Below are 13,365 nucleotides of genomic sequence, written 5' to 3' on the forward strand. Positions count from 1 at the left end.
ATTCAAATGCTTTTGTGTTGAAATACGTAGCTATTATTCGACTCGTTAAAGGACTGAAAAATCAAGAAATAGAAAGAAAGATATGACAGCATGAAACTGCCAGTGATTTCATGCAACCACTGTTCAATTCCCCATTTGCAAATGGCGCATATTGTAGTATTCTAAAGCATACCACATCCATAAAAGCGATGCAATCAGACTCTACATAAAACTACAAATTCTATCAGTATGAAAATAAATTTAGGGACAACAAACTGACACGCTAAATTCCCCAAATTCTGATTGGTTAATGAGAAATCACATGGGACATTTCAGCCAATCGATGGCCAACTACGTTGATGTACTGTACCTAGACATATCGTTTTATCTGAACGAGAATTAATATGATAACCAACAGGTTTAATTACAGGTATTAATATTACAAATCTATAACAGTGTGCACATTTTATACACATTGAAACAAACCCTCACCAATTTGTGAAGCTACAATGGATTTCAGTTTTTTAAACTGCATCACATGATAGAGGATAACTTGATCAAGGCACAAATAGCACACATCACTGGAGGCTGCGAGTGCGATAATTTCTGGACGTCGTTCGCTCGCTACTGAATGGTCCGGATCAGTTTTTTTTTATTGCAATAATAATTGATGACACTCGGTGCACCGACCTCCTAAAGGTGAGAAACGGTTTTCTTGTAAATGTTCTAGTATTTGGAGACGCATATATGGCAAGTAAAAAAAATGGAAATAAATGTATAAAGTAATTTAGAAAATAATACTTTTAAATTAGGTCAGTTAACTAAGTTTTTCTAAGTGATGTTGCTGTACTTTATTCTTACTTTACAGGTAGTGTTATAAATAGATCTAAACTATCATATTAATAAACTTCTTGGTTGCTTGCATGCACTTAAATGCAGTGACAATGAAGAGGCTTACATTAGCAAATAAACTGGGGTTATGTATACTTAATGTGAAATCAGGTGAAGTATAGCCAATCATGTGCATTATGTATGATGGTGCAATATGTATGATCTCAAGCTGACCGGGTGTCTGGAGCCAGTGTAGGTTTGTGGGTGAAATCTCATCTTTGGCCCTTACATAGAGGCTCAACTCAAAGTTGCTCTGTTGTTGACATGTTACGTGTATACAGCAGAAGTTGTTAGTGCTGTCAAATTTGAGTGTTCATAATCCCCCTGCCTCCGACACATATTACCATACTAGAATGTTAAATGTTTCACCAAGTTCTCTTCGTATTTTTCATATCCTGTAGCGTATGGTTTGCTTAGTCTCAGTCTCTAACAAAAGTCTCTTTTAAAACAGGATATCAAGCATAGCTTCACTGTGGTGTCCTTTGAGGTTGGGAGTGTGAGCTCAGCTTTGTGGTTTTAGATGCACTGAGATGATCATCAATCTTCAGTTGTACTCTTCTATATTTCACCACTGCAGTAGAATAGCATATTGTATTATTCTTCAAATCGTCTCCTCAGTTTTTCTTAGCTCAAATGGCAAGAAATAATGACGCAAATAATCAATAAAAGCTTTGAAGCAGTCTGAGAAGTGAGAAGCCTCTTTGTCTGTAGCCTAGTCTATTGCACATTTGCATGTTTCACTTACACTACTTTGACTAAGGTACAGCCAACAAAAAACCATGTACAGGATCAAATTGAATGGGAACAGTTAGGCACATTGTGTTTTCATTTCGTTTGGTAATCTGTCTCAGTAGACCTAGGATTTACTTTCTCCCTGGCTATTTTGTAGCCTGCTCATAGCTAACTGTTACTGCACAGTTACTGCACAGTTTCAGACACACACACACACACACACACACACACACACACACACACACACACACACACACACACACACACACACACACACACACACACACACACACTGCTCATAGCTAACTGCACACACATACAGCCTTGAAAGATTATACTCCACCAAGTAGGGTTGCAACTTCTGCTGATTAAAAGCTGCTTGCCTTGCCCTGTGTGAGTGACTAGTGAGAGTTCATGGCTTTGATTGCATGATCTCCCCTCTCTGTTGGTAGTCTCTCTCGTGACAGCCTTAACATTTTTTTAAACCTTTATTTAACCAGATAGGCCAGTTGAGAACAAGTTCCCATTTACAACTGCGACCTGGCCAAGATAAAGCAAAGCAGTGCGACAAAAACAACAACGTAGAGTTACACATGGGATAAACAAACATACAGTCAATAACACACTAGAACAATCTGTATACAGTGTGTGCAAATGAAGTAAGGAGGTAAGGCAATAAATAGGCCAATAGTGGCAAAGTAATTACAATTTAGCAATTTACACTGGAGTGATATATGTGCAGATGAGGATGTGCAAGTAGAAATACTGGTGTGCAAAAGAGCAGAACAACAAATATGGGGATGAGGTAGGTAGTTGGTTGGATGGGCTATTTACAGATGGGCTGTGCACAGCTGCAGCGATCTGACAGCTGACGCTTGAAGTTAGTGAACTTCTGTTTCGGTTTTGAAAATTCATGTTGTTATTTTCTGTTTAGTGTTCTGAGTTTGAATTAAAAATCATCATTGAACCCTTACCACGCTGCGCTTTGGTCCGATCCTTACTCCTAGAAAGGCAGGGCAGGATGGATATAGGTTTGCGTCTAGAGTTAGAGGGGGATGACTGCGGCCGCTTGTCAATCTTTAGGAATCTCAGACGATACGAAAGAGAGGTTGAACAGACTAGTAATAGGGGTTGCAACAATGGCGGCGGATAATTTTAGAAAGAGAGGGTACAGATTGTCTAGCCCAGCTGATTTGTAGGGATCCAGATTTTGGGCTTGGGCCAGTTGCTGCAGGGTGTGCAGAGCTGTTGGCCCGGGGTTGGGTTAGCCAGGTGGAAAGCATGGCCAGCCGTAGAGAAATGCTTATTGAAATTCTCGATTGTTGTGGATTTGTCAGTGGTGCCTGTTTCCTACTCTCAGTGCAGTGGGCAGCTGGGAGGAGGTACTCTTGTTCTCCATGGACTTTACAGTGTCCCAAAACAGTGTGCCTCCCTCCCATCCCTGGTGGATCAATGGTCTCTTTGCTTTTCACATTAACATCAAGTAGGGGATGTGATTCTGGGTGTCGAGATTACTCTGTTGATAACATGCTGTTTTGGGTTCATTGGTGAATCTCAGTCTTTAGCCTATTGAGAAGAGATTGTGCTGGATTGAAGTAGTGTCCTATGGAGATAATTTTTGTGTGGCAGCCAGTGGTTTTCAGATTGTAATGAGTAGAGGATTATTGTTTTGGGATTGGGATATTTGGGTAATCTGGAGAATTACTATGGTCACTGTCAGTGTGCGTGTGTGTGCGTGCGTGTGCGTATGTCTGCATGCATATGTCTGCATGCATAGGTGTGTGCGTGTGTTTTTAAGCTCAGTTGCTATCAGTGTGATTGTCTGGAGCAGTGACCTTCTCTGGGGAGAGAGAGGGAAGTAACACAGGCCACAACAGGACAGGCCACAGAAATCCCCGAAATGTCACTCCACTGATCTTCTTTTAAAGCTCACAGCCAAAACACAATTTCTTAGTGTAGTTGTATGTTGTTCATCCCTCACATGCTGTCCAAATCCCTCACACGGACTCTTTCATCTGACAGAAGGTTAGACCCTTTTACTGGTCTTACTGCAGTCCTACAAACAGACAGACAGTGAGCGGGATGGGGAGAGGTAGAGGTAGAGTGAGATAATGTCATACAGACATCCATGTTTGAACTGTTTATACCATATACACTTTTCTAGGAACCTGTACTAAACACTATAAATGATTGTGCTTATCTGTGTAGCCACTGTGTTTGAATCTGCATTACCCAGAGAGGTTTAATGCACTGCAATGGTCCCTGGCGGTATCACACACTCTGTGAGTGATTCACTCTCTGTGATGTTACTATTGCAGAAAGTGGGTCTTTGACATTGCTGATAGCTTGTGACAGCTCTGTGCCTCACTCCCATCCCTGGTGGATCAATGGTCTCTGTGCTTTTCACCAGAAACATCAATGAATGAGCTGCAGGCTTCTGAGAGGGGCAGGGAGGCCTGTGGGAGTCAGACTGAGGCTTCAGCTAATGATGTGTGTATCTATGGGCTCAGCCTCTCTAGTCTGCACCCAGGTTGCTGGAGTCATAGGAAGATTATATGTCTATGGTTGGAGTGCTGTTTGCGTTCAGAACCTTCTGGAAATGAAAGGTTGGTTCTAATTCTTCCCATTTCTTGAAAACTGCTATGTTTCTTTCACCCCTGATGATTTGAAAAGTTAGATTTAAACAAAGAAATCCATTTGAAATGCAGGAATTAACAGTATGAGTTGCAGCCGAACTGGATTTGTGCTGAGAGTTGTTCTATTGTTGCATTGAAAGATACAGATCTAATTACTAGTTTCATTTATTTTTAGAAAATATATATTTTTAAATGCTGTCCCACCTTTTGATGTCACAACCAAACATACACATTAAAAGACTGTAGAATGAATGTTCCTTGAAGACATACTCCAGAACATTGGCAACTCCTGCTTTGGGCTGGATGTGTCAATGTGTAGATCATTGTTGCATAATTAGTGTCTTACCTCAATTAGCCATGAAATCCCTAGTTTGAAAGCAACTGTTTTTCTGGAGGCTGTGCTGATCCATTTTCCCCCACGTGGGCCTGCCGCCTAGCAATTCCAGTTCAACTAATGAGCTTTAGCCCCTCGCCATATGAATGATGGCTAGCAAAGTGCATATCATGCACCCACAGCAGAGCGAGAGAGAGCAATGACGTGGTGCACATATCTTGCTGAGATGTACATCTGTCCAAACGAAAGATAGCAAGCCATATATTAGCTATGGGGATTCTTCAATAATGTAACAGCACAGGCATCTCCATTTTTAAGTTGCTTGCACTATGCTCTACCAACTGAGCTACAGAGAACCACAAAAAGTGTAGAGTATTAAGATGCATAGCCAGCAGGGTGGCTCCAACCCTCCAAGATCCCAAACATTGACATTTATTTGACCAAAACATAGATGTCTTTAATGTGCTACACTGTACTGCACTATACTGCAATGTACTGTACTCTACTTACTGAGCGTACTGTATCCGACTCTACTGTGCTGTACTTTACTGTGTTCTACTATACTGTGCTGTACGGTACTGTGATCTAGTCTACTGTATTTATTGTACTGTACTCGAGTTTACTCTATATGAGTTTCTTACAATTGAAGAAAGGGCCAATGGACTCTTGATCTAGTGGCCTTGGTCTGGAGACCACTCATGATCACATACAGTTGAAGTCGGAAGTTTACATACACTTAGGTTGGAGTCAAATCCACAAATGTCTTTTTAACAAACTACAGTTTTAGCAAGTCGGTTAGGACATCTACTTTGTGCATGACACAAGTAATTTTTCCAATTGTTTACAGACAGATTATTTAACGTATAATTCAGTGTATCACAATTCCAGTGGGTCAGAAGTTTACATACACTAAGTTGACTGTGCCTTTAAACAGCTTGGAAAATTCCAGAAAATTATTTCATGACTTTAGAAGCTTCTGATAGGCTAATTGACATCATTTGAGTGAATTGGAGGTGTACCTGTGCATGCATTTCCAGGCCTACCTTCAAACTCAGTGCCTCTTTGCTTGACATCATGGGGAAATCAAAAGAAATCAGGCCAGAAGTCATAAAAAAATGTAGACCTCCACAAGTCTGGTTCGTCCTTAGGAGCAATTTCCAAACGCCTGAAGGTACCACGTTCATCTGTAAAAACAATAGTACGGAAGGACCACACAGCCGTCATACCGCTCAGGAAGGAGACGCGCTCTGTTTCTTGGAGATGAACATACTTTGGTGTGAAAAGTGCAAATCAATCCCAGAACAACAGCAAAGGACCTTGTGAAGATGCTGGAGGAAACAGGTATAAAATTATCTATATCCACAGTAAAACGAGTTCTATATTGACATAACCTGAAAGGCCGCTCAGCAAGGAAGAAGCCACTGCTCCAAATCCGCCATAAAAAAAGCCAGACTACGGTTTGCAACTGCACATGGGGACAAAGATCTTACTTTTTGGAGAAATGTCCTCTGGTCTGATGAAACAAAAATAGAACTGTTTGGCCATAATGATCATCGTTATGTTTGGAGGAAAAAGGGGGAGGCGTGCAAGGCAAAGAACACCATCCCAACCGTGAAGCACGGGGCTGGCAGCATCATGTTGTGGTGTTGCTTTGCTGCAGGAGGGACTGGTGCACTTCACAAAATAGATGGCATCACGAGGAAGAAAAAGTGATGTGGATATATTGAAGCAACATCTCAAGACATCAGTCAGGAAGTTAAAGCTTGATTGCAAAATGGATCTTTCAACTAACTGACCTGAGACAGGGAATTCTTTCTCGGATTAAGTGTCTGGAATTGTGAAAAACTGAGTTTAAATGTATTTGGCTAAGGTGTATGTAAACTTTAAACTTCTACATTTGGTCTTTCGACTGTCTGGGTCTGGATCTTGGGACCAACGTCCTGGCAAAAAGTTTGGTCTTGGCTCCTCGATATTACCGGAGGCTTTGGTTTACTAACCATAGGCAACCCAATTGAAAGAAGATAATGCTTTTTGATAATTTGCTGATCACTCCCAACCCATAGGAATAACCACCCAGCGGACTAATTTTAAATGGTGGAAGCTCTCAATTGCAATGTCTATACTAAAATGAGTTACCTCGATCTAGAGATCTCCATTTAATCTCTATGATGGACACTTGACGCAGATAACCCTGTTATGTTTCCAAAATTATTATTTAGAGGCATAAGTAATTCAGTCAATCCAACAGGTTTCAGATTCATACAATCCACATTGAGCATTTTACAGAGAACAATACATAGTATATATATCTAAATGCAATGTAAAGGTTTAAAAAATATGGTTAAAAATCATGTTTTTACTATTTTATTAATTTGGTATGCAAATACAATTTCTAAAATGATTCTGTTATAGAAGGTTAATCAAAATGATCTCTACTGTGCATGGTTCTCCCTTTACTGCAACTTTTACACTATGTTTTAGTAGTGACGAATTTAGTGGGGTTGTAGGAATTCAGGTAAATATTTTTAATATGCAATAAAACAAAGTGTGTGAGTAGTATATATTTCTACCTAACATACTGTATGCTGGAAGACATGTCTGCTGAAAGTTTGGTAAAAATAGGATACAAATGCGTTTTTATTTTTTTACCCAACCCCTAGTTTGTACCTCTTATACAGAATGACCCATATAGGGGATAGGATGCCATTTGGAACAAAACCTTACTATAATGCTAAGCTGCATGTCCCTAATGGTCCTAAAAAGAGAAGCCTGAACCTGATATGGCCTTCGCCCTGCTGGCAAATTTTAGTAAGCATTAGTTAGGATTTTAAATTATATCACATTGCATAAACCAACATAAGAATGCAGTATTGGCTTAGTAATAATATTAATCTGTTTTAAACACAAGTTTCACTATGAATTCCAATATACATACTGTACATGCAATTCTAAACTCAATCAAGCTATTTCTGAATAGCTAGGTGAGGTTTTGGATAATATTGCCTGAAAGTTACATGCTATAATACTCGCAAAGGCATTTAGTAAATCAGACAGGTAATTTAGTCCTTATTGAGTAACAGCCACAGGTTGTGAATGGTTGCTACATAGATTTGCCATAATGCTGAGTGCTACTTGTTAACGCATGCACGCACACACAAAGTGTATTAAGTAGATCACCCTCTCTCTCTCTCTCTCTCTCTCTCTCTCTCTCTCTCTCTGTCTCTCTCTCTCTCTCTCTCTCTCTCTCTCTCTGTCTCTCTCTCTCTCTCTCTCTCTCTCTCTCTCTCTCTCTCTCTCTCTCTCTCTCTGTCTCTGTCTCTCTCTCTCTCTCTCTCTCTCTCTCTCTCTCTGTCTCTCTCTCTCTCTCTGTCTCTCTCTCTCTCTCTCTCTCTCTCTCTCTCTCTCTCTCTCTCTCTGTCTCTCTCTCTCTCTCTCTCTGTCTCTCTCTCTCTCTCTCTCTGTCTCTCTCTCTCTCTCTCTCTGTCTGTCTCTCTCTCTCTCTCTCTCTTCTCTCTCTCTCTCTCTCTCTCTCTCTCTCTCTCTCTCTGTCTCTCTCTCTCTCTCTCTCTCTCTCTCTCTCTCTCTCTCTCTCTCTCTCTCTCTCTCTCTCTCTCTCTCTCTCTCTCTCTCTCTCTCTCTCTCTCTCTCTCTCTCTCTCTCTCTTCTCTCTCTCTCTGTCTCTCTCTCTCGTCTCTCTCTCTCTCTGTCTCTCTCTCTCTCTCTGTCTCTCTCTCTCTTCTCTGTCTCTCTCTCTTCTCTCTCTGTCTCTCTCTCTCTCTCTGTCTCTCTCTCTCTCTCTGTCTCTCTCTCTCTCTCTGTCTCTCTCTCTCTCTGTCTCTCTCTCTCTCTCTCTCTGTCTCTCTCTCTCTCTCTCTCTGTCTCTCTCTCTCTCTCTCTGTCTCTCTCTCTCTCTCTCTCTGTCTGTCTCTCTCTCTCTCTCTCTCTCTCTCTCTCTCTCTCTCTCTCTCTCTCTCTTCTCTCTCTCTCTCTCTCTGAATTGTATTTTTCTGAGCATCCAGCAGGCTTTTTTTCTGCCCTCCTTCGTTTCATAAGCAAAACAATAACAAATGTGCTGGGGCGAACAGTGGCGCTGTTTCCCCTAATGCGGATTCCAGCTTTAACCAAGCTGCAGGCCAAGGTTAAATCTAGGCTTGGTTTTCTGTATCGTAATCACGCCTCCTTCACCCCATCTGCCAAACTTTTATTCCCCGCCCCCTGCCCCACAGGATGCTTTTTGCCACTTGCCAGGCATCATTGTAAATAAGAATTTGTTCTTATCTTAATTGCCTGGTAAAGTAAATGAAATTACAATAATCATGCTCCTCTTCCTGCACCTCAATCTTTCTCTAATCCTGACAGGCTAGTCTCCGACAGGGACCCATATTGACCCAAAATGGAATCCTATGCCCTGGTCAAAAATAGTACACTATTTAGGGATTAAAGTGGCATTTTGGACGCATCACCTCCAGAGAGTGTTTCAGTGATTCAGTGTCTCTCTCTCTGGTCTGCTCATCAATGATTCACACAGCAGTGAGAGCTGAGAGGATGAGAAGCTGTTTTGGCCCGGGATGTAACAGCCCCATGCAGGGATGTACCAGCTCAGTCAGTTAGGACAATCTTCACAGCTTATCTTCAAATAGGAGTGGTATTGCAGGGTTGAAGGGGGGGCCACTGTTGTTCATTTTAAGTTATGTTATATTATATTTCATAAATATTTATATCATTCATGGTAATCAGATGAACAATACATTGCAGGGTGGAATGGCAGAGAGGGACAACTTTTGATCCTTTGACAATTATCAACTTAATATTTGTGTTTAAATTTAGTGTGGATTAACAAAAACAAGGACAATTTAATCTAGGCTAATCCATGATACCTGACACATCAACAGCAGCTAGTGAGACAGACTAGCAATTCGGACTATACCCCGTAGTTTGTGGAAAGTGTGACATTTACAATTTTCTCCATTCCGCTTCTTCCTCCCCTGAAAGGCTAGAAAATAAAAATAGAGTAAGAGAATGCATTGTTTCTCTGTGGGTCTATGGGTCAGGCATGATACCCAGGGACATATAACTCATACCCATAGAAACAGAATTTAATATCTCAGACTCAATGACTCTAATGGGGTTTCCCTTTCCCTATGCTCATAGTACAACCAGCACGTCACGCAAATCTAATGTGATTTCCAAGTAGTGGCAGTGACAAATAACACTTCTTTCCCAAGTGTTCATTGTTGTGTGGTCTTTGTTCTAGTTGGAGTTGGAGTTAGACTTGAGGAGTTTTAAGGCCTAGCTCTGTTGATTTGGCAGTTGGCTCTGTTGACCATTCAGACAGCTCTGAGCTATAAGCACGGAACAATAATCAATGGCTGGATGATCAGTGAGGCGAATGGCCTAGGCTGTTTGCGACACGTGACAGGGGCCAAACACACACACACACACTCAGGAAGGCATGCACGGAGGCAGAGGCCCACACACATATACTCTTCTGGCAAATTGGTCCTGAATGGGAGGGTAGCATTAGTTACTAGGGTTCACTGAGCTCATCCAAGATCCGTCAACTGGGATTAGGAGTGTGTGTGTGTGGTGTGTGTGTGTGTGCGTGCATTTGTGTGGCGCGTTTGTGTGTGTGTGTGCATGTCTTTATGCGTGCATTTGTGTGTGCCTTAGTGTGTGTGTCAGTTGGCAGTGCCACTAGCCTCGTTAACTCTCTATTGGGTAGTCCCCTAATCCTCCCTAAAGCAGAGCAGATGATAAGACTCGCTGCTGGGCTAACGTATGACTGACTAGTCCAATGTGTCTTCATTGTTTTGGAAGGTTGACTGTTGACTGGCCAGCTGGGATTTTAGTACTGTGGCAGATTGCGTCATAAACCCCCCCACCCCCTCCATCTTTACTGCTGACCAGCTAACCTCAAGACTGACCACAACACAGACATGGTGATTAGATCTACGTCTCTCTCATATACATGAATTTGTGCAGGCATGCATTCACAATATAATACACACACAAGAGTGCATGCAGTCTACAGTGTAACTGGATGTTGATGTCTGTCTGAGCTGGACTGTTATTTCTCTCTCTATCTTTCTGTTTCTCTATTTTTCTCATTCTCTCTCTCTCTCTCTCTCTCTCTCTCCGTCTCTCGCTCTCATTCCCTCTCTCTCTCCTTTTCTCAGAACCCCCCACCTCTCTCTCTCTCTCTCTCTCTCTCTCTCTCTCCACTGTTGTTGTTGTTGCCAGGCCTGAGTCATGTGGGGCCCTCTCTAACTGGCACAGCCTGGCATGGGGGTTAGCTAACTGTCAGCTTCACCCACCCCAGTTCTGAGGGTCCGTCTGCCAGCATATGTGTCTCTCTCCCTCTCACTGTCTGTCTGTTTGGGTGTGGGGCTTTAGTCTCAGTTCTCAGAACCCAGAACCAGATCTCTTGTGGGTTGGCCAACTATATTTATATAAATAGTATGTCACAAGATAGCAGTCTCAACCTGGCTCTCTCTCTCCATGCTCGTATTATTGGCCAACCTGTCTCTCTCTTCATGTTGGCCAACATGGTCATAACAGGGTTAGCAATCTCATTTGTTTCCTAATTTGACTCATTCTGGTATTGAGTGGAACAGGCATAGCGATGGCCACCAGTGTCGAAAGCTGCAGAGGAAAAAGAAAAAGGGGAGAAATATGACCCCACCATACACTTTGGATGTTGATGCTCTGAAAGTGGTTTCCTGTTTTTGTGCTTGCCCTGCTTCTGTTCTGCTTTGTATCTAACACGTATGTATGTATGTATGTATGTATGTATGTATGTATGTATGTATGTATGTATGTATGTATGTATGTATGTATGTATGTATGTATGTATGTATGTATGTATATGTATATGTGTGTATACAAATGAATATATCTATTTACCCCCAAAATATATGGGGGATTGGAAATGATGCAGACAAATACATTGATGGAAGTGACAATCTATCCGCAATATTAAATCTGATCCACCCCCCCCCCAAAAAAATAAGAAAAGATTTAAGAAAATATTTAAAAAATACTTGTTGTTTCAAAATCTCCTGCTAGCGCTTCTGATAGAAGTCTAGACATAGTCAATGGATGGATGGATGGATGGATGGATAGATGGATGGATGTATAGACGGATAGATAGAATGCTAGGATCCAGTCTCGGAACACATATGTGAGGGAATTGGGAATCCCATCAGCTTTGATGCTTTACCTGCTGTGTTTACTCTTGTCAGCTGGCGCACACTAAAACAGTATACAAACGCACACACAAATGTAAGCAAACGCGCACACACACACACACAAATGTACGCAAGCATGCACAAACACACAGGCCTCACATAGTGCTTTTTTAAATTAAAGTGCTGCTGTGCGGTGGATTATGAGAGATAGAGATCTTTTTGAAACCTTTTTGAGTGCAATATTTACTGTGCGAGAGGGAGAGAGAAGATAGAGGGAGGAGGGAGAGAGGGAGGGTGAGAGAGAGAAAAGGCCTCAGCCTCTCTGCCGGTCTGGAACTACTGCTGTGGGCTGCTCTCAGGATCTCAGTCTCAAATGGGTGTTCTGTTATGTAAGTGGGTCTGGTAAGGGCAGAGTTGTAAATGTGTGTATGTGTTGTTATGGTTGGTCGGTGGACAGTTTTAGTTGTCTGATGATGCCATGGATAAAAAGGATTTAGATACTGGTTGGTCAGTATACTGGTTGGTCAGTACACTCTGTTTTTTTTCTCTCTCTCTAATTGCATGAGCTCCGTTAAACAAATGAAGGATTGCATCAATTGCAATGCCCTCTTTTTAGAATACAATTGCTTTGTAACATAATTACTACTTGCTGTTTATATTATGCGATGAAATGGTGTGGATCCGTAACGTTTGTTTGCCGGTTAGTACACAGATTTGTTGTGTATTAAGGGCTTGTATAGGGGTGGCAGGTATCCTAGCGGTTAAAAGCATTGGGCCAATAACCGAACGATCGCTGGTTTGAATCCCAGAGCAGACTAGGTGAAAAATCTGTCGATATGCCTTTGAGCAACACACTTAACCCTAATTACTCATGTAAGTCGCTCTGGAGAAGAGCGTCTGCTAAATGACTAACATGTAAATGTATAGAGATCTAAGTTTAATATCGGGGTCTGAGATGATGATATTAAATGGTGTGGATATGTGATGCTTGGATATAAATATGGATATTTTGTCCATATTTACATTTAACCCAGTTCTGTTCTGTTTGTGTTTCAGAGCATGGCGCTGGCCTGGCAACAGTCATCGCTGTTACCCCGTGCCAGTGTCACCTGTGACCCCACCCTCGCCACCCTTCCCTTTGTCCCCAACACCCCCCACTGAGCCCCAGTCCATCCATCCACCATGCTGTCAGGCAGCTGGCGCCGTTCCCCAATAGCCTCACCCACCAAGCCCTCAGCCTCCACCAGAGGGAGTATTACCAGTGTGAGCAGTGTGTCCAGCAGGGGGAGCCGTGCCAGTGTGAGCAGCAGTGTTAGCAGTGTGAGTGTGCCTACTGTGTGTGGCGTCCCCAGTGGCACAGTGGTGTTGGAGGCTCAGTATGACTACCAGTACCGCGGGGCAGATGGACGACAGGTCTGCATCCGAGAAGGGGAGCGGTTTATTCTGCTCAGGAAGACGAACACTGACTGGTGGCAGGTAAGGACGTCCTGTGTGGCTCGTTTGGTACGAGCGTGGTGCTAGGAATCCAGCTGGGATTGCATATTATAAAATGTATTGGGAAAATCCTTACTTCCACTTAAGTCAAATTTAAACTTAGTCATGTATA

General features: G+C 42.2%; 1 protein-coding gene across 4 annotated transcripts in view; it reads left to right on the forward strand.

Moving 5' to 3' along the window:
* The first annotated feature begins 350 nt into the window (after nucleotides 1-350).
* LOC109890794 (rho GTPase-activating protein 15) overlaps nucleotides 351-13,365 on the forward strand; it is a 60,622-nt gene continuing 47,607 nt past the window's right edge. Inside the window, exons 1-3 of one of the 4 annotated variants that reach the window (XM_031824711.1) lie at nucleotides 386-678; nucleotides 10,390-10,511; nucleotides 12,816-13,235. In XM_031824711.1, coding sequence (XP_031680571.1) covers nucleotides 12,942-13,235 — 294 coding nt within the window. In that variant the 5' untranslated portion in view covers nucleotides 386-678; nucleotides 10,390-10,511; nucleotides 12,816-12,941. Of the gene's footprint in view, nucleotides 679-10,389; nucleotides 10,512-12,815; nucleotides 13,236-13,365 lie in introns of those variants that run through there. The other 3 variants (XM_020482829.2, XM_031824710.1, XM_031824709.1) reach the window with 3 other exon arrangements.

Source organism: Oncorhynchus kisutch, linkage group LG5, assembly GCF_002021735.2.
Source record: "Oncorhynchus kisutch isolate 150728-3 linkage group LG5, Okis_V2, whole genome shotgun sequence".
Lineage (NCBI taxonomy): Eukaryota > Metazoa > Chordata > Actinopteri > Salmoniformes > Salmonidae > Oncorhynchus > Oncorhynchus kisutch.